Source organism: Narcine bancroftii, chromosome 7, assembly GCF_036971445.1.
Source record: "Narcine bancroftii isolate sNarBan1 chromosome 7, sNarBan1.hap1, whole genome shotgun sequence".
Lineage (NCBI taxonomy): Eukaryota > Metazoa > Chordata > Chondrichthyes > Torpediniformes > Narcinidae > Narcine > Narcine bancroftii.
Window position 1 is genome coordinate 79,086,945 of NC_091475.1, and position 22,341 is coordinate 79,109,285.

A 22,341-nucleotide genomic window follows, 5' to 3' on the forward strand; every position below is an offset into this window, starting at 1 on the left:
TTTTTTTATGTGCACAGAGGATGAAATGTACATGAAACAGGCTGCCAGAGGAGGTGGTTGATGCAGATAATATTGCAAAGTTGAAGAAATATTTGGACGGAGACGTGGATAGGATGGGTTTAGAGAGATATGACCCAAACACAGGCAGATTGGACTAAGGTGGGTGGGACATTTTGGATCACATGGGCAAGATGAGCCAAATAGCCCATCTCTATGAATAATCCCTCCTGGGACAGTTGGATGAATTTGCTCCACAGTTGGGCCAGTTCAGCTCCTCAAGTTCTCATTTCTGCTGTGGAATTATGGCCACAAGTGATCCGCATTTAAAGGTGAAATGACTGATCAGAAACCATACTTTGTGTTGTTTCTGAGGGTTTACCATATATTTCGGCAGGTAAGATGGACCTTGAAGCACCAAAAAAAAACACCTAAAAAAAAGGGTTGTCTTATAGGCCATATACAAAAACAGGTGACTTTAAAATTCTGGCTGGCTGGAAAGGCAAATTGGCCACGACCACCGCTGCTGCCGCTGGTCCCGACACCTCCTCAACATAACCCACCTAGACACTTAACAAATGTAAATTGTAAACAAGAATTATAGAGCCCGAGGTTCCCACTCCTGCCCAGGAGCCATGGTTCCTGCACCGAGCCCACTTGGGCAGTGAGGCGACTTCTTCGATGTGGAACGGCACCGCATCCGATGTGGCGAATGGAGTCACCGTCACCGACTCCGACTGCAGCTGATGCTGAAGAATTGGACCCAGTTCCGCTTGGCATCTTTCCGGCCAGAAGCAAAGATTTTGGGGTTTTTTTTATATACTGTTATTGTAATCACTTGCTTAATTTACAGATTTGTTACTTGGTGATTGGGGTGTTGTAACAAAGTTTGTGTTGTTGCTGGGAGGCCTGGACACCAGTGTCCATTTAATGGAGCTCTTTGGAGGAGGGAGGGGTTATGGCACCAGTTCCTTGCAGTGGCTCTTGAGGTGTGGAGCAGAAAATTGACGGGTTGTCTTATACAACCAATAAGAGCTAAAACCATGAAATTCAGGCTGAAATTGGAGTCCCATCTTATCTGAAGGTTGTCTTATCTGCCAAAATATCGGTAATTTGCATTTATTGATGCAACCTCCACAAATGAAGCAAAAAAAAAGTTGTTGGATCCGACAGCATCTGTGGAAGCAGACGAATGGTGAAGATTTTGGGTCAAGAACTCACAATGTAGCTGATTCAGTGACTATTTCCCATATATGTACAGATGGACATGGAGGAGTCTGTGGACAAGTTCAATTTAAGTTAGAGATACAGCATGGTAAAAGACCCTTCCGACCCACGAGCTCACACTGCCTAAATACACCCACATGACCAATTAACCAAGTAAGCCTTTTTTGGAGGGTGGGAGGAAACCGGAACACCCGGAGTAAACCCACGCAGGACACGGGGAGAAGGTACAAACACCTTACAGACAGCAGCAGATTCAAACCCAGGTTGCAAATGCTGTAATAGCATTGTGCTAACCACACTGCCCCAAAGTGTGGGAACAATTTAGCCACAACTGAAGGTGTCCACTTAAGAGTAGAAATACGCAGGAATTTCTTCAGCCAGAGGGTGGTAAATCTGTGGGATTTGTTATCAGAGGCAATTGTAGAGGCCAAGTCACTGAGTGTATCAAGACAGAGACTGATAGGTTCTTGATTAGCCAGGGCATCAAAGACTATGGGGAGAAGGCCAGGCAATGGGGCTGAGTGGCAAAATGGATCAGCTCATGATTGAATGGCGTGGCAGACTTGATGGGCTGAATAGCCTATTTATGTTGTATATCTTCTGGCTTCCTGTTCACATCTTGCAAAGCCCATGAGATTCTGGTTGCTGGGCCCAGTTAAGCATGTATTAATAAGAAACCTTTGAAGTGAGAGGCAGCAGGTTTGGGTGCCAGTGGGCATCCACCCTGGCACTTCTCCCTTTGACATGGAACACTGGACATGAGAAGCTGAGAGGGGAGGAGTAACCTACCCTAATCCTACTAGGCTTGCAGAAACACTGTCAGTCCATGGAACAAAAGGTCCTGGGCCTCGAATGGGAGTGCGGAGAGGAGTGGGCTCGGATTCTAACGGAGGAGTGAACAGACACCAGAGCTCTTGTGTGCATCTGCTGAAGAGGCAAATCCCAGACCCATGGGAGGAGCGCAAGGGCCACAGAGTGTTGGTGACAAGAGATGGGGAGATGCAAACTGAGTTCAGCAAGCTGATGAGCAACAAGTAAAAGCTTTCTTACCGTGGCTGATCCATTATCCTGGGCGAGAGGTGCAGGAATTATAAATGTGTTGTCGCTAAATGGAAGTGGAGTACTTGAATCCTGAGCCCAGGTACCAGTCCAAGTCACTTTGGGAGCACTTACTCGAACGCCTTTGTCGTTACAGTCAGGTGACACTTCTTTTCCCACATTTCTAAACAAGAACAGTAGTCATGTACCAAAAAAGGGCTGTTCAGGCCTCTGTATTTCACTCTTCTCTCTGCCACCTTGCATCTAACTGTATTCTAAGAGCATAGGATTTTCCCTTCGAATTCCTAAATCAAATATTCCTTTAAATATAAATGTCTCTTGGTTGTTTCTTCCTGACTTACAGAGATAATATCCTGGTTTTCTCCAAGTGATAAAATATTCACAGCCATTTTTTTTCTCCTTAAATACATAATTTTCTCTGTGGTAAATCAGGATAACCAAATTGACAAAAGTTGAGTCACAAAAGAAATTCTGCCATCGACTCAGAGGTTAGGGATGGTGTTCAGTCCATGGCAGGGACTAATAAATTTTTACATTTTAAACTTGGACATACAACACAGTAACAGGTCTTTCTGGCCCATGAACACATGCCTCCCAAATACACCAGTTAACCTACAACTCCTGTACATTTTGAAGAGTGGGAGGAAAGCAGAACGCCCAAAGGAAACCCACACAGATGTGGTTATAACTTCCAAACTCCTTACACTCAGTGCCAGATTCGAACCCAAGTCAACGATGCTGGAATAGCATTACTGTCCTAAGCTAACCGCTCTGGAAATGGCATGAATTTAGCACAAAAGTTCCAGGACACCAATAAAGAGAGGAAAAATGTGCAAGGAATTCTTGAAGTGTTCAGAGATTAACCAAGGAATATCTGGGTCCTTAACAGTTGGGAGAACTCAGCGAGGAATAAAGAAAGACAAGAGGCATTGAACACTTTTCTGGGGGTGGGGAAAACCCAGCAGGCATTAAGAACACGAGGGTCTAGGCAGTGAAGGCAATAAATATGGTCACGGAGGTGGAAACAGAATATTGCTAAATCTAAATGACCTACATCCCAGAGCTCTGAGAGAGGTGCCTGTAGATTTAGGAGATGCCCTGATTACCATCTTCGAATGGTTTGTTGATTGTGGAATTGTTCCTGCGGGTTGAAGTGGAGGAAAGCTCCTTTGTCATTTCAGAAAGAGAGGGAGAAGGTAGGGTTTGGCCAATCTGTCAGCTAAACATTTACTGTGGGGGAAATGGTGGAATCCACACTGATATCTGAAAATTACAGAGGAGAGAAAGATTCAGCATGATTAACAAAAAGATATGATGCTTTACTGTTCACTGAAAATACAGTTGATAGAGTAAATGGGGGGTGGGCCAGTAGATGGAATAATATTTAGGTTTCCAGAGGATTTTCTTAATGTCCTACACAGCAGATTGACTAACAAGGTTTGTGTCCAAGGAAAAGTGGCCATTGAAGAGACAAGGAATGGAAAAAAACAGGTTGTAGGATTAGCAGGCTGGGACCGGTGTGGTACACTGCGGATTGGAGCGTAAGCCCCACTAATTCACAACCTACACCGATAACAACAAGGGAACAAAGCATGCTAATGATGCCACGTTGAGTGGGACTTCGACATGGACAAACCAAGAGTGCAAGAACATGGCAGAAGGAATACATTGCATAGAATGGAGAAGCAGAGGGATTTATTCTGTTCCGTGAGAGATTGGGTAATGCTGATATTCAAGACTCCAAGGGCCTTGAAAGCCAGCACACAGATAGCGATTAGGGGGAGGATTTAAGTGCAGGGGAAAGATGTCCTCTTGGAGTTTCCAGGGCCTTGGTGAGACCGTGCTTGGAGTTTGGTGGACAGAATTAGTTTGCCTATCCAAAAGGATAGACTGGCCCTTGGGACATTTTTCATAAGAGATTTAGTGGATATTCTTTGAAGAATAAGACTCAATCCCACTGAGAAGCTCAGCAGGGGGGACGGATCCCCTGGCTTGGGATTCTGGAACAAGGGGCACAAGTCCAGGAAGAGGTGAATGGGCAGGAAGGAGAAATCTCTTCCCCTACAGGTGGAAACTCTCTGAATTCTCTACTCAGAGAGCTACAGCGGTTCAGTCATCGATATCACGGAAAAGATAAATCAACGGGGTTCTAGAGAATTAAATAATTGGGGGGGGAGGGGAAGGTGAGGCACAGCAGGAAAATGGGTTTGAGACAGAAGATCCTGATGAAGGACAGGGTCAGGTAGGCAACTCATGCTCTCGTGCTTCAATTTTCTCTCCATCCATATAAAAAAGGGTGTCAAGGCATCAGCAATAGGTCACCTCCCAGATAGGCCCCTGTGCACCCGCTTTTACCTACTGGCGAAGCCTGCTCCAATATCCCTGCTCCAGGTGGATTTGCGTCGCCATGTGAGCTGTGTCAGTTGCTTCCTTACAAAGTATCGGAACCTCGTCACAGATTAGAGAATTCAGCACAGCCAACCAGTGCTGCTGGAGCTCACCAGAGCGCCGCTCCGGCACCTCAGGGCGCCGCTCCAGGCACATCATGGGGCCGCTCCAGTACCTCCTTTGTCGCCATTTTCAGTGAGCTCTGGCATCTAAAAAATTAGCCCTGCACCCCTGCAGTCAACTACTTAGCAGAGGCAATGAGAAACAATAATTTCTGACATAACCCTCCCAACCATACATGATTAGGAGGGCCTAGATAGGGTGGACAGCCAGCACCCTTTTCCCCAGAGCAACAATAGCAAATGCCATAGTACATCTGTGTAAGGTGAATGGTGGAAAGTTTTGCTGAGAGGTTAGAGATCAGTTATTTTTTTTAAAAAAAGAGTGGGTGCCTGGAATGCAACTGGGTCCTTGACTTCCTCATTGGAAAACCACAGTCAGTACGAATTGGAAACAAGGTCTCCTCCTGACTGATCATCAACACAGGCGCACCCCAAGGATGCGAGCTTAGCCCACTGCTCTACTCGTTATGCGGCCAGGCACAATTCCAATGCTATCTACAACTTTGATGATGACACCACAGTTGTCAGCAGAATCTCAAATAGAAATGAGGAAGCGAACAGGAGAGAGATAGATCAGCTCATTGGGTGGTGTAATGACAACAACCTTGCACTCAACATCAGCAAAACCAAGGAGATGATTGGGGGCTTCAGGAGGAAGTCAGAGGAACATGACCTCATCAAGGGCTCAGTAGTGGAGTGGGTCAGAAACTTCAAATTCCAGGGTATCAACATCTCTGAGGATCTGTCCTGGAGCCTCCATGTTAATGCAATCACAAAGAAGGTTTGCCAGCAGCTATACTTTGTGATTCAGTATGTCACTGAAGATTCTCGTAAACTTCTACAGGTGTACCATGGGGAGCATTCTGGTTAGTTGCATCACTGCCTGATATAAAGGTGCCAACACTCAGGACAAGAATAAACTCCAAGGGTTTTTAATTCAGCCTGTGACATCACAGGCACCAGACTTCACTCCACTGAGGACATCTACATGAGGCGTGTCTTAAAAAAGCAGCTCTATCCTCAAAGAGCCCCCACCACCCAGGCATTCCATCCTGACTTTGCTGCCATTGGAAAAAAGGTACAGGAGCTTGAAGATGAGCACTCAATTGCATCAGGACAGCTTCTTCCCCACTGCCATCAGATTCCTGAATAATCAATAAACCAAAGACACCTCCTTACTTTTTGTGCATTACTATTTTTAATTTTTATAGTAATGTTGTAAGATGGTTATAATAGGAATGTTTTCACTGTGATCCTGCCACGAAAAAACCTAATTCCATGACTTGTTCATGACAATAAATTTAGATTCTGATTGTTGGGGGTGGTGGTGGAGGCAGGTACAACAGGGACATTCAAGAGACATTTAGATAGACACATGGATGCAAGAAAAAATAGAGGGTTATGGGCATGAGGGAGGGAAAATAGATTATTACATAGATCAGCATAATATTATGGGCTGAAGGGTCTGTACTGTGCTGTAACATTCCATTTTCTACGTCCTATGTCCCATCACAGGTTTTCCATTCAGCCTCATAGCTGAACCACAGTGGTTAGGTTCCCATGTGTAGTCAACGGGACCAGAGAATTATTACAGTTAAATAGCTACCACGTCAATGCCTGCTTCAGAAAATTTTAGTGTACTGAAACTTAAGCATATGAAATACAATTATAGTATGAACTTTATCGCTAAAAATCAGCTTCCGAACTGTAATGTGTCAACTCGATAATTAACAAAATAAGAGCATTTGTAATTGTATTGATCTCCAAATGATAAATTACAAAAACCAAACCACTTGTCTTTGCGATCAATACAAGTAAGAAAAATATTTCTATTCTGGTTAATAGTGCCAACATTTCCTTACCCTGTGCACTGAGCACTCTCACTGGATAATCGGCTTTCCATTTCATGTCTCTTTAATCCCAAGTCTGTACCGTTCTGCTGTTGCACATGCTCCCCCGCTCCAGATCAGTCACATGCTGTAAACTCAAATAGGGTGAAAATGAACCGAGGGAACTGGAATCACACAGGGTTCCCCCGGCCTTCGATTGGGAACCAACTCCACACTAACATTGGTTGATTTCCACCATTGCCGTCACTCAGTCCCTGCGCAGTTCACTGCCTGAAAAAGGCACCTGAAAAATAAAACTCATGGACACGCACATGAATTCTCTTCTTTCACTGAAATTAAAACCAAGAATGTGGAAAATACTCAGCGACAGAGAGACACAAAAAATTAACGTTTTCAGGTCACGTCATCTTTCTCTGCTGATTGAGCAGGTTTGAGACCCACTTAGGGGATGACTTTCCTCTTGACTTACCATAGCCTATAAACACCCTCATGCCTTAACCTTTTTTTTTCCGATTGGAGAAGTGAGTGGTTTAAGGAGGGAAATACGTCTAAATAGATTCAAAGGTTCCTTTTATTGTCATGTAATAATACATAAAGATGTAATGTATGTGATACAGTTTAACTTTTGACTGCCATAAGGCCAGCAAAGTGTCACCCAGCGCCCCCAACATTAAGCGAAGCAAAAGAGAGTCCCTTCAGAGTCACTGAGCACCTCCAGTGCTCCTACAGCCTCCGCAGTTGCGCAAACTCCTGGTAAAACCACTAGCAACCTGAGCTCTAGATCCAAACCTCTGTTATGATGGGGAAGCCTTCAGATCTCAAGGCCTTTCTTGCCCTCAGCTTCCTCTTGAATCCAGGTTCCTGCAGCCTGAGCGAGTCCTTCAACCGCAAGTCACCCACAGCCTCAGCCTGCGAGTCCTTCAGCTGCCGAGCTCCTCGCTGGTCCGCTGCCATGGTCACCATCCTTGAGGTCATCTCCCAAGCTTCTTTTTCTCAATGGGAGGGGAGAAAGGTTCTCCCCATTTCTGGTGCCCCGCACTGGTTCGCTGCTCTGCCAAAGGTTGCAACCCTTCATGGTATGCTGCCCCGCACAAGCACTACCATCTTAGGCACAGATCTCAGTGGTCACAGGGTGTTAAAAAAACAAATAACCATCAATTCTTCTATCAGGCTGAGAGCATCACATCTGGGCAGTAGGACCCTTCAGAGCACTAGGTCTGCACTAACAACACTGCTGTTACAGCAACGTCACTATATTCCCCCCCACCCCTCCACCACAGACTGATTTTGACAAAGCCCAACATAGTAGGCGAGAGAGCAACCCTGAGGAATTAAAGGGCAGTGTTGGTAAGAAATTATCTCAAGTTCAAATCACAGAGAATTATGGTAAAACACAATTCCCAACAGGAACTGCCAATGGTCAATAGTGGGATTTCTGGTTTTCTTTAACAAGTGGTAACATCTGCACTTGGTAGAACCTCAGACACCCAGGTTCGTTCTTCTTGCAACTGCGTTGGGACTCCCCCTGGTATCCTGGCCTCCTCCCACGTCACAGAGACAGGCAGGCGGGTGGGTAAACTAGTCTCTGTGTGGGCAGAGGGTAGAATCTAGGGCAATTGGTGGAGATGTGGGATTAATGTAGGATTGGTGCAAATGGGTGTTTTTTTTTTCACACCATAAACCACATTAACCATGATACATACTTTTTCCTTTTCAAATATATACAGTGCCATTTTCTCCCCCCCCTCCCTCCTCCCATCCCACCCTCCCTACCTCCCCCCTCCCGTCCATTTAAAGTACAAAATCTAGGATACATTAAACCAGTCAAACAATGTTGTCATTCAATAAAAATAAACAAGAAGTCAATTCTTTTCATTTCCTTCTCCTTTTGTTAATTTAGGTAGTGAATGTCCCCGGTAGGTTTTCGCTATTGTGTTTCATGTAAGGCTCCCATATGTTTTCAAATATTTCAATATTATTTCTTAAACTATATGTTATTTTTTCTAATGGAATACATTTATTCATTTCTATATACCATTGTTGTATTTTCAAATTATCTTCCGATTTCCAGGTTGACATAATACATTTTTTTGCTACGGCTAGAGTTATCTTAACAAATCTTTTTTGTGCATCCTCCAAATCAATTCCAAATTCTTTGTTTTTTATGTTACTTAGGAGGAAGATCTCTGGATCCTTTGGTATATTGTTTTCTGTAATTTTATTTAATATTTGGTTTAGATCTTCCCAAAATTTTTCTACTTTTTCACATGTCCAGATTGCATGAATTGTTGTTCCCATTTCTTTTTTACATCGAAAACATCTATCAGATACTGTTGGGTCCCATTTATTTAACTTTTGAGGTGTAATGTATAGCCTGTGTATCCAGTTATATTGTATCATACGTAACCTCGTATTTATTGTATTTCTCATCGTTCCAGAACATAACTTCTCCCATGTTTCCTTTTTTATCTTTATATTTAAATCTTGTTCCCATTTTTGTTTAGTTTTACCATTTGTTTCCTCATTCTCCTTTTCTTGCAGTTTAATATACATATTTGTTATAAATATTATCATTGTATCTGTAATCACATATTCAAAGTTACTTCCCTCTGGTAAACTCAGACTGTTTCCTAATTTGTCCTTCAAGTAGGATCTCAATTGGTAATATGCCAGCACTGTATCTTGAGTTATATTGTATTTATCTTTCATTTGTTCAAAGGATAATAATCTATTTCCTGAAAAACAATTTTCTATTCTTTTGATCCCTTTTTTCTCCCATTCTCTAAAGGAAAGGTTATCTATTGTAAAAGGGAGTAACTTATTTTGCGTCAATATTAGTTTTGGTAATTGATAATTTGTTTTATTTCTTTCTACATTAACCTTCCAAATATTGAGTAGATGATGTAATACTGGAGAACTTCTATGTTGTACCAATTTTTCATCCCATTTATATAATATGTGTTCAGGTATCTTTTCCCCTATTTTATCTAATTCTAATCTAGTCCAATCTGGCTTTTCCCTTGTTTGATAAAAATCTGATAGGTATCTTAATTGTGAGGCTCTATAATAATTTTTAAAGTTTGGCAGTTGTAAGCCTCCTTGTTTATACCATTCTGCTAATTTATCTAGTGCTATCCTCGGTTTCCCCACTTTCCATAAAAATTTCCTTATTATTTTCTTTAACTCTTTGAAGAATTTCTCTGTCAGGTGTATTGGCAATGCCTGAAATAGGTATAATATCCTTGGAAAAATGTTCATTTTAATTCAGTTTATCCTTCCTATTAGTGTTAGTGGTAAATCTTTCCAATGCTCTAAATCGTCCTGTAATTTTTTCATTAGTGGATAATAATTGAGTTTATATAGTTGGCCGAGATTTTTATTTATTTGTACACCGAGGTATCTTATTGCTTGCATTTGCCATCTGAATGGTGATTCCTTCTTAAATTTTGAGAAATCCGCATTATTCATAGGCATTGCTTCACTTTTATTTACGTTAATCTTGTAGCCCGACACTTCTCCATATTCCTTCAATTTCTTATATAATTATTTTATTGATAGTTCTGGTTCTGTTAAGTATACTATAACATCATCCACAAATAAACTGATTTTATATTCCTTGTCTTTTATTCTTATCCCTTTTATATTATTTTCTGTTCTTATCAATTCTGCTAGTGGTTCTATAGCTAACGCGAACAATAAAGGTGATAGTGGGCAACCCTGCCGTGTTGACCTGCTTAAGTTAAATTGCTTTGATACATATCCATTTACTGTCACTTTCGCCAATGGTCCCTTATATAATGCTTTAATCCAATCAATATACTTCTCTGGTAAACTGAATTTTTGCAATACTTTGAATAAATAATTCCATTCTACTCTGTCAAAGGCCTTCTCTGCGTCTAAAGCAACTGCTACTGTTGGCGCTTTACTCCCTTCTACTGCATGAATTAAGTTAATAAATTTACAAATATTGTCTGTTGTGTGTCTTTTTTTAATAAATCCAGTTTGGTCTAGATTTACCATTTTCGGTACATACTCTGCTAATCTGTTTGCTAATAGTTTAGCTATTATCTTATAATCTGTGTTAAGTAAAGATATTGGTCTATATGACGCTGGTGCGAGTGGATCTTTCCCTTGCTTTAATAATTACTGTAATTATTGCTGTTTTACATGAATCTGGTAAGCTTTGTGTTTTATCAATCTGGTTGATTACTTCCAGGAGGGGAGGAATTAATAAATCTTTAAATGTTTTATAGAATTCTATTGGGAATCCATCCTCTCCTGGTGTCTTATTATTTGGTAATTTTTTTATTATCTCTTGTATTTCTCCTATTCCAAATGGTTCTGTTAATTTATTTTGTTCCTCGATTTGTAGTTTTGGTAGTTCAATTTTAGTTAGAAATTCATCTATTTTCCCTTCTTTCCCTTCATTTTCAGTTTGGTATAATTGTTCATAGAATTCTCTAAAGTTTTCCTTGATCTCCTTTGTATTATATGTGATTTGTTTGTCTTTTTTCCTTGATGCCAATACCATTTTCTTAGCTTGTTCTGTCTTAAGCTGCCATGCAAGAATTTTGTGCGTTCATAATATTTCTGTTTTGTCTTCATTATATTCTTCTCCACCTTATATGTTTGTAATGTTTCATATTTTATTTTTTTATCTGCCAATTCTCTTCTTTTAATTGTATCTTCCTTCATTGCTAATTCTTTTTTTATATTTACTATTTCACTTTCCAACTGCTCTGTTTCCTGATTATAGTCCTTCTTCATCTTGGTTACATAACTTATTATTTGCCCTCTAATGAATGCTTTCATTGCATCCCATAGTATAAACTTATCTTTCACTGATTCCGTGTTTATTTCAAAATACATTTTAATTTGTCTTTCAATGAATTCTCTAAAATCCTGCCTTTTGAGTAACATGGAGTTTAATCTCCATCTATACATTCTTGGAGGGATGTCCTCTAACTTTACTGTCAATATTAAGGGTGAATGGTCCGATAATATTCTAGCTTTATATTCTGTTTTTCTTACTCTATCTTGCATACGAGCTGATAACAAAAATAGGTCTATTCTTGAGTATGTTTTATGTCTAGCCGAGTAATATGAATATTCCTTTTCCTTTGGGTTTTGTTTCCTCCATATATCCAAAAGTTGCATTTCTTCCATCAATTTAATTATAAATTTGGTTACTTTGTTCTTTCTGTTAATTTTTTTCCCAGTTTTGTCCATATTTGAATCCAAATTCAGGTTGAAATCCCCTCCTATTAATATGTTCCCTTGCGTATCTGCTATCTTCAAAAAAATATCTTGCATAAACTTTTGATCTTCTTCGTTAGGTGAATATACATTGAGTAGATTCCAAAACTCCGAATATATCTAACATTTTATCATTACATATCTCCCTGCTGGATCTATTATTTCCTCTTCTATTTTAATTGGCACATTTTTACTAATTAATATAGCTACTCCTCTTGCTTTTGAATTATACGACGCTGCTGTTACGTGTCCTTCCCAATCTCTCTTTAATTTCTTGTGCTCCAATTCAGTTAAATGTGATTCTTGCACAAATGCTATATCAATTTTTTCTTTTTTCAGTAAATTTAGCAGTTTCTTCCTTTTAATTTGGTTATGTATTCTGTTAATATTTAAAGTCATATAGTTCAGCGTAGCCATTTTATACTTTGTTTATCTTCCCTTTCCATTTCTCCATCATTACCTTTCCTTCTTATCCATTTCTGCTTTCTTGTTTTGAACACTTTATAAGACAACATTTCTAAAACATCAAACATTTCCCTATTCTCCTATTTAAAACTTCTTTAACCCCAATCTCCCCTCCCCCTCCTGAGTTGTCCTTTATCCCTTGTCGGACAACCACATCTCCCCTCTCCATTTGGATTTGCGAATTCACTCGCAAACATCAGCTGATTTTGCAGTGACCGTAACTCCTCCCCACCCAGCCCCCCCCAGAAAAGATTTCAATTTTCATATGTAACAAAGGTCACTCTTTTAATTCCCTCCTTGTTCCCTCTATTCCATTTCCCTCCCTTATTAATTCTTGTCTATACTCTATATATTTTCCTCTAAATACGGATACATTCATGTATGCACATTATATATATACACACATATACCCCTTTACACACATACATATAGATCGTGGTCATTTTTACTCTTATTACATGTCTTCATCTCTGCTTGTTTTGTAGTTATTCTGCAAATTTCCTTGCTTCCTCTGGATCCGAGAATAGCCTGTTTTGTTGCCCTGGAATAATTATTTTAAGTACCGCTGGGTACCTTAACATAAATTTATATCCTTTTTTCCATAAGATCGTTTTCGCTGTATTGAACTCCTTCCTCTTCTTCAGGAGTTCAAAACTTATGTCTGGATAGAAAAAAATTTTTTGACCTTTATATTCCAGTGGCTTTTTGTCCTCTCTTACTTTCTTCATTGCTTTCTCCAATATATTTTCTCTTGTTGTATATCTTAAGAATTTTACTAAAATGGATCTTGGTTTTTGCTGCGGTTGTGGTTTCGGGGCTAAAGTTCTATGTGCCCTCTCTATTTCCATTTCTTTCTGTAATTCTGGTCTTCCCAGGACCCTGGGGATCCAATCTTTTATAAATTCTCTCATATTCTTGCCTTCTTCATCTTCCTTAAGGCCCACTATCTTTATATTATTTCTTCTATTATAGTTTTCTATCATATCTATCTTCTGAGCTAACAGCTCCTGTGCTTCTTTAGCTTTTTTATTAGATTCTTCCAATTTCTTTTTTAAGTCTTTTACTTCCATATCTACAAATGTTTCTCGTTTTTCCATATTTTCCACTCTTTTTGCCAATTCTGATATGGCCACTTCCATTTTATTCATTCTTTCTTCTGCATTCTTAATTCTTCTTTCTATCTCATTAAATTCTTGTAATTGCCATTCTTTCACTGATTCCATATATTCTTTAAAAAAAGATACATCCATTGTCTTGCTTTTCTCTTCTTCTTCCAGTTCTTTCTGTTCTTCTTCTTCTTCTTCCTCTGGGTTGACCATCTGTTGTTTCCTTGTTTTCTTTTTACCCTCTTCTTTCTTGTTGTCATTATTGTCTGTGTTCTGCACCTGCTGCTGTGCTGCAGGTGTCTCTCTCAGCTTTGGAGATCGACTCCGCAGCTGTTCCCCCCTCCCGTCAGTGTGTTTTTTTTCATGCGCGGTTGCGCACTTTTACTCGGCTCTGCGAGCCATTTTTGTAGTCCCGAGCCCGGGACCTCCACTGAGCTGAGGGAGCGGGCTTCTCTCTCCGCGGCGGGCCTCTTCGGACAGGTAAGGCCTTCACCTTCTTCTTCCGACGTCTTTCCTTCTTCTTTTCTTCCCGTTGTTTTTGGTTTTTCTTTCTTCACTGCCATTTTCTTCACACTTTTACTTTCACTTTGTTTTGGTTTTTAAGTTTGTGCCTTTGTTTTTTCTCTATCTTTTTTTTAACTTTTCTGGAGAGGGCTGGAGTTCCCCTACCAGCCACTACTCCATCATGTGACTGCGTGCAAATGGGTGTTTGATGATCAACAGGGACTTGATGAGCTGAAGGGCTTGTCTCCATGCTCTCTCACTATAACTAGGTTAAACTTTTGAAATGTGCAGAGTGCTAAACCGAGTGGAGGACAGCAATGTATGCAACAGGAAGGAGGCAGCTGAATAAAGATTCAGACAAAGCACAGCTAAAATTTAATGGGAAGGAAATTCACACTGATATATTTTGTCAGAGTTAATGCAAAGAGACAACATGGCAGAGTGCAAAAGTAAGTGTGGGATATTGGACCAGGTCCTTGAACGTGACAGAATATGTCCAATTGCCGGCTTCTAAAGGATTGGGTTGCTGGGCTTTGTGAACAGGTCCACAGTAAACAAAGAGGGAGGCTCTGGAACATTGCATCAAATTGCACACCAGAAGACTGCACAGGAGATTTGGTAACAAGGGAGCTCAGGCACAGATTGAATATTTGGATCCTTCTCAGAGTAGAAAAGGGGTTTGATGTGGCAAGGGTACGTGGCACCCATCTCTACGCCATCCTGCTGCATTGGCTGATGGGTCACTCACATTTGGTTGAAAACTCCAGTTTTAATTTTTTATTTAGAGATCAGCACAGTAACAAGTCCTTCTGGACCATGATGCCCAAGTACATCCATGTGACCAATTAACTTATGAACCTCATATGTCTTTGGATCATGGGAAGAAACTGAAGCACCCAGAGGAAACCCACACAAAGAGAAACATACAAACTCCTTCCAGACAGCAGCGGATTCGAACTGGGTCGCTGGCGCTGCGATAGCGTTACGCCATTGCCTCCCTAACTGAGAGCTGCTGCAATGGCTGTTGCTCATCTAGACTGGGGACTGATGGTCATGATTGGGCTCTTGCAAAGCTGAATGTCAAGTGTGGCAGCTTTGACTTGCCACTGCCCATCCTTCTCTCTTCTCAGGAGACTCGGGCCAGCTCCCTCTGCACCACCCTTGAAGTCTGAGGGATCCGCAGGACTAGAAGGAAATGGAAGATTAATGGGCATCATTAACCACTCCACCAGGATGACCACTTCCTTTGTGAGTTATGAAAAGGTTCCTGTGACCACATAGTAAACACTGGCAACTCAGTACACTGAAACCTCATCAGAACGCGATTCGTTAATCCGCAGAATTGCTTATAACGCAGGTATCTGTGGACCCCAAACTGCTAAGGGGCGGGCTGATGATAATCAGCCGGCGACCCAACTCCCCGCGCCTGACAAGTCCCCCCTCCCTGCTGCCTGACAGCCCTCCTCCCCGCTGCCCCTGCCCCCTGGTGGAGGACTTCTGGACCGGGGTGGCCAGTGCGGGGCACTCTGACATATATGCATTTATTTCGCCACTTGGCTGTAACGCGGTATGAAATCTTGGACCCCAACTACCACGTTCTAATGAGGTTTTGCTGTACTTCAAATTTAGTTAAAATAGCACAAGAGCAGTCCACAATGCATGTGCTGAACCTAACACCAAATTAAACCCACCCCTCCAATCCCAACACCCCGGTGCCAGCTCCCCCTCCTTACAAGGACACAAACTGTAGATGAGGAAGGCTCCTGAACTGTGCATCTGGCTACCTGTGCAAGGAAGGGAATGTTGCTTACAGCAGCATTCCAGACCTGCCTTCATCTCAACCACATGTTAATTATCCCTTTATAAAGCCCACCCACCTTCCCAGCTCATATACAAGCTTGTCCTTTGAATTATCTAATGCTTCTGCTAGTGTTGTATTTAGCTATAAAACTGGATCATTCATCAACATCACGGGCTGTTAAAGGAGTAAGTTGTACAGTGAAACCTCGTTAGAACGCGATAGTTGGGGTACAAGATTTCATACTGTGTTACAGCCGAGTCGCAGGACAGATGCATATATGTTATGATCCAGGAAGTAGGAAAACAGAATATTGTGACTCAAACCCTATAATAAAACCTTTAATCTCCACATGTTAATATACACACCTTGTAAATGAGTCAACAGAATCAATTTTTGAGTTTGTGGCTGTTAGCCTGGCATCCTAAAGTCAATGTTTGGGGTCCACAGGCACCCATGCTATAAGTGATTCCACAGATTAACGAATCATGTTCTAACAAGGTTTCACTGTATTTATTAAATTCAGGTTAAATTCAATGGACAGAGCAATAAAGATTCATCACTGAAGTTGGTGCATATGGACAAGAGGTCATGCCTCCTTAACCAATTCCCCGCGCCCCCCTCACCAGACATTTTGTGTCGAGGAAGTGGCCAGCATTGGCCACCTGGTGACTTGAGGAACTGGATCAAGGACATTAGAAGTATTCTCACACTGGGCCACCACAACAGAGGTGGTTGTGGAGCAAAGTTGGATAAACATGGGTTGCTTTCTCTGGAGTGTTGGAGGCTAAGGGGGAGACATGATGGGAGGTTATAAAATTAGGAGTAAAAACACAATGCTGGAGAAACCACTCTGCCAGTGCCAGGGAAACACAAATCACCACGGCCTCTTCCCCCACCCCACCCCAACCCTACAGTTCCCTGTCAATTGTACAATGCCAAATACAACATGGTGGCCACCAAGGCCAGGTCTTGCGAGATCTCCTTGTCGCCATTGATGGTGAGCTCCGGCACTTAAAAAATTTGCACTGCACCTCTGCCTCGCAGCACTGTCGTGCACCACTGGGTACAGAAAGAAACCCCTTTGGCTCCCAAACCACTTGATGATGAAACGTCAACTGACCATTACTCTCCATGGATACTGTGTTCCTCGGTTTCCATTGTTGATAAACTATGTCTACTCCCTGCCTTCCAATTTCTTAGTTACCTCCTCAAAACACTCTAAGTTGAAAGTTCCAAGTTCAAATTTATTGTCAGAGTATGTACTTGACAGAACATGCAACCCTGATATTCTTTTCTGTGGCCAGGCAAAATTTTTAATTACGGGTAACTGTAAATTGTTCTTAAGGAACTGTAAACAAGCTGACTGTTTAAATACAGAAGTATAAATGCACTGAAATAGATACTGAGTAAATTTGGAGTCGTTGAGTGAATTTCTGCCCGTCTATAGTTCAAGAGTCGGATAGCTGAAGGGTAGCAATTATTCCTGAACTGGAGGCTTGAGTCCCGTGGAACCTATACCTCCTTCCTGATGGTAGCAGTGAAAACGGAGCACGTCCTGAGTGGTGTGGATCCTTGATAACTGCTGCTGCTCTCTGAGGGCAATGTCCCATGCAGAAGTTCTTATGGAGGGGAGCGTTTTGCCTCTGATGTCCTCGGCTTTCCACTCCCAGGTATTGTTGGCACCATACCAGACTGTGATGCAGCCAGTCAACACACTTTCCACCACACGTGTGCAGAAGCTTGCCAAGGCTCTGATGTTGTACTGAATCTCCCGAGGAAATAGAGGTGTTGATATGCTTTCTTCACAATAGCGTTAATATGCTGGGTCCAGGACAGGTCCTCTGAGATAGCGACCCCCCCCCACCCCCCTCCCCCGGGAATTTAAAGTTGCTGACCCTCTCCACCTCTAATTCCCCAATAATTACTGGATCGTTCCCATCAGCTTTTCCTTTCCTGAAGTCCATAATCAGCTCCTTGCTTTTGGTGACACTGATTGAGAGGCTGAGGTTAATGCACCATTCAGCCAGGTTTTCAATCTCCCTTTCATACAGCCATTGCAGCAGTATCGTCATGTACAGCATGGTGTTTTCATACTGAGCACAGAGTCCTGGGTGTAAAGTGAGTAGAGCATCCCTGTGGTGCTGATGGAGACTGTGGAGATGTTCTTTGCTAATCCATATTGACTGGGATCTGGAGCTGATGAAATCCAGGATCCAATTCCACAATAAGGTATTGAATCCCAGGTTTTCGAGTTTTGAGGGGATGATGGAGTTGAATACCGAACTGTGTTCAATTAAAAAAAAATGTCCTGCTGTCCACGAGTTCCAGGGTTTTATGAAGAGCCAGTCAGATAGCTAGAGGACATGGCTTTAGGCTGAAAGGTTTAGGAGAAAACATTGGGGAAACTTCACTCAGAGAGTGGTAGGAGTTTGGAACAAGCTGCCATCTGACGTGGTAAATGCGGCCTCACTCTTAAGAATAAATTGGATAGATACGTGGATGGGAGAGGCCTGGCGGGTTATGGACTGGGTGCAGGTCAGTGGGACTAGAGGAATGATGCTTTGGCACAGACTTGAAGGGCTGAATGGCTTGTTTTCCATGCTGTAGTTTTCTATGGTTATCAATGATGTGAATCTTTGCTTAATTCATGATCAATATTACAGCCCCCTTTTGACAGTTTAATACACCTTTCAACCATTTCAATCTTTAATTTATTTTGAATCTAATTCCCCATGCAATAAATTACATTGAAAGCTTTCCTAATTCTTCTGCATCACTGTGCTTTGTAATTTCTTGTAGCCACTGAAAACACAGTGGTGACTGATGAACACAAAATAATGACACACACAGCTGCAGGTAAATTAGAATTTGTTTACTCGAGTCACGCGTGTATTCTTTTAAAACACCGAACCAAGCACGTCATGTCATGATGTTGTCATGTCCCATGCCTGTTCACTAGACCTCTGGGAATTGTAGTCTATCTACAGCACCACCACACGCCTCCCCACTACCCCCCCCCCCCACCTACCCCCACCGCCCCTCAGATCGGCACTCGTTTTTTGGGAGGTCGACCCCTGTGTCAGACTGCTGGCTGTTGAATAGGGGTAGTTTTGAGCCTCTCAATTGTGAATGACAGAGGCTGCCCAGCAAGGTCCAAGATGCAGGTTGACTTTGTTCTTCTTATCACCCTGTATGGTCCCTCAGTTGGTGCCTGCAAAGGCTGTCCATGTGTTCCTCGATGTACAAATATGTATTCACAGTCCTTCAGTTCATGTGATGGTGGTGGTACAGAGGATAATTTGCCTACAGTATCCCTTAGTCTGCTCAGCAGATCTTTGGGATCTTCATCTTCACTGGATCTGCGTGGAACTAATTCCCACGGGACCACCAAAAGCGTGCCGTATACAAGTTCCGCAGACAAAGTGTGAAGATCCTCTTTTGGAGTTGTCCTAATGCTGAGCAACACCCATGGTCATTCGTCTCTCCAGTTGGGACCATCCAAACAGGCTATTAAAGCTGATTTAAGGTGATGATGGAATCCCATCCCATTGGAATGTGGGTGAAGTTTAGAGCCGAGCAGCCGAGATGAGGCCGTCTATAATGAAGATGTAAATTGAGGTCCTCTGTCAGAAGTGATGTGCACCAGTAGTGAGCCACCCAGGAATTAAGGAATATTTATGTACAAGAATCCGTTGAAGTATCTGCCATGTGGATCACCTCAGGCCATCTCGTAAACCTATCAATCACCGTGAAGAGATAGCGGTAGCCTTGTGAAACTAGAATTGGTCCCACAATATCCACATAGACATGGTCGAAGTGATGAGTTATCAATGGGAAGGTGCTTTTACATGCCAATGGATTTTGACTTTTTGACAAGCTATTTTTGTGACGTCTTTCTTCAGACCACGCCGAACAAATCTGTCTGAAATCAGGTGAATGGTCGATCTGATGGATGGATGAGAAAGACCATGTTTAGGATAGGATAACTGAGCATAGTCACATGAGCTAATAGTTCCTTTGACTTTATGAAAGCATTTAGACTTTCATCTGTCCACTGAATAGATTTGGCTTTGCCAGACAGCTGATTGAACAGAGGCTTCATAACGTGAGCTGTTGGTGGAAGGAATCGATGATAAAAATTAACCATGCCCAAGAATTCTTGCAGACCTTTGACAGTGGTTGGTCTGGAATATTCAGTAATGGCGTCGATGAGGGAAGGTAGCGGAACCACGCCCTTGTCGGTGATTGTATCCCACAGGAATTCTATGAATTGTTGTCCGAAAACATTTATTTGGATTGATGGTCAGTTCAAATTCTTGCAGCCACCTAAAGAGTATAGGCAGAAGTTCCATGTGCCCTTTAGTTTTGCTGGTGACTAATATGTCGTCTAGATAAATAAAGATATTAGCATTGTCATTCCCTACTGTGTCCATAAATCGCTGAAATGTCCGAGCTGCATATTTTAATATAAAAATCCGAACAATCCGAAAGAGGTAATTATTGCCGTTTTCAGGATGTCGCCTGGTTCCACTGGTGATATCCACGCACAAGTCCACTTTTAAAAAGATCTTCGCCCCATGCAGATTCACTGAAATATCTTGAATATGGGGAATAGAGTAGTGATCCAGTATAATGGCATTGTTGAGCCATCTATAATCTCCACAAGGTCTCCACCCTCTGGTGCATTTTTGGACTAGATGTAATGGAGACGGCCATGGGCTGATGGACATGCAAATTATTCCCAGCTCTTCTATTTTGTGGAATTCTTGTTTAGCTAAATGCAGTTTCTGTGGAGGCAAGTGGCATGCCTTAGCATGAATGGGAAGACCCTTGGTAGAAATATGGTGAGTTACCCCATGTTTCGCAGTGGGAGGGGATGAAAATTGCAGAGTTGTAATTTCGGGAAACTCTTCTCCAAGTCTGGAGAACTTATCAACAGTCTTACGCAGGGCTTGAAGGAATAGAGCAGGAACATGCGATTCTGCCAGGTGAATAGTTTGAAAGGTGCTACTATCCACCAGTCGACACCCTTTTAAATCCACCATAAACAAATGAGCTCAAAGGAAATCAGCCCCAAGTAGCGGTCATAACACTGTTGCTATAATAAAAGGCCATGTATAAATATTCCCCTCAAACTGATCAATTTTTTTTGGTGCCATACGTGAGTATGTTGGAACTATTGAGAACTGTGAGTTGGAGGTTAGGGATAGGATAACGTGTATCGAAACCGGTTGGTGGAAAAACAGTAACCTCTGATCCTGTGCCCACCAAAAATTTACGTTGGGATAGCTGATCCCAAACACATAGAAGACTTGTAGATTTTAGGTCAGCCATCACCGCCATTAATAACAGTCAGCCGGGACACTTCCTTATAACGCACAGCGTGCCAGGCACCTTTGTGCCTTGACTTCCCAATGCTGGTGGTAAAAACACCAGGTGGAAGTGTTGGCAGGCTGTCTAACTGACTTGAGATGTTGCCTCGTTATAGGAACTGGTGTGTTGAGAGCATTGGCTTGGGAAGTAGCATCAACAATGGAGGTGCTGGGTGCAGACGACTGTGATGTTTTTTGGCAACCTCTCCAGGAAGAGTTGTTTGAATGACCTATCTGGCTGTTGGCTGGATGCCAGGCACAGCATGTCATCCATTAGTTCAGATGGGGCGCAGTCACCTAACTCCTCCATGTGTAATAGTCTGGCAGCCCTTTCTCTGCGGGACATGCCATAAATTCACAGCAGAAGCATTTTTAGAGCATCATACTTGAACTGTCCAGGCTCCGGTGGATCATACAGGACATCACTGACTCGCTTGGCAGTGGCTTGGTCCAAGGCACTGACGAGGTAATAATAGCAAGTTGTGTCCACCTCAGTTTCCCTGAGGTGAAATTGTGCCTCAGCCTGTTGAAACCACAGCTCTGGTTCCAACATCCAGAAGGGCGGCAGCTTAACAGCAATAGCTGCGGTGTCCATATGGTCCAAAAGCTCATTTTGGACCCGTCGGGGGCAACAAATTGTAGCCACTGAAAACGCAGTGGTGGCTGATGAATGTGAAATAATGACACACACAGCTGCAGGTAAATCAGGACTAGTTTACTTGAGTCACGCGCATATTCTTTTAAAACACTGAACCACGGGCGTCACGTCATGACGTTGTGACATCCTGTCCCGGTTCGCTAGACTTCTGGGAGTTGTACACTATCTATAGAGCTGCCACCCTTTCACAACTTGCTTTGTTTTTTTTTCCCTTGTTAAAAAAAACCACAAAATGAATAATTTCAAATTTTTCTACATTATACTCACTTTGCTCAATCTTTGAACTATGGAACACCAAACAGAAACAGGCCTTTTGGCCATTTTAGTTTATCCTGAACTATTATTCTGTCTAGTCCCACTTACCTGCACCTAAACCATGCCCTTCCAATCAATATACCTGTCCAAATTTTTCTTAAAAGTCAAAATTAAGCTTGCATTTGCCAATTCAGCTGGCAGCACATTCCACACTCCCACATCTCTCTGCATGAAGAAATTTTCCCAATGTTCCATTAAAACCTTTTCCCTATCACCTTTAA

The 22,341-nt window shown here is 42.2% G+C and overlaps 1 protein-coding gene across 6 annotated transcripts in view; it reads right to left on the reverse strand.

The window, feature by feature from the left end:
- gramd1c (GRAM domain containing 1c) overlaps positions 1 to 22,341 on the reverse strand; it is a 51,281-nt gene that overhangs the window by 24,559 nt on the left and 4,381 nt on the right. For 4 of the 6 annotated variants that reach the window (XM_069890450.1, XM_069890444.1, XM_069890445.1 and 1 more), the window contains exons 2-3: positions 6,656 to 6,770; positions 2,275 to 2,446 (exon numbers count right to left, since the gene is read on the reverse strand). In XM_069890450.1, coding sequence (XP_069746551.1) covers positions 2,275 to 2,446; positions 6,656 to 6,696 — 213 coding nt within the window. In that variant the 5' untranslated portion in view covers positions 6,697 to 6,770. Of the gene's footprint in view, positions 1 to 2,274; positions 2,447 to 6,655; positions 6,771 to 14,901; positions 15,160 to 16,806; positions 16,832 to 22,341 lie in introns of those variants that run through there. The other 2 variants (XM_069890447.1, XM_069890449.1) reach the window with 2 other exon arrangements.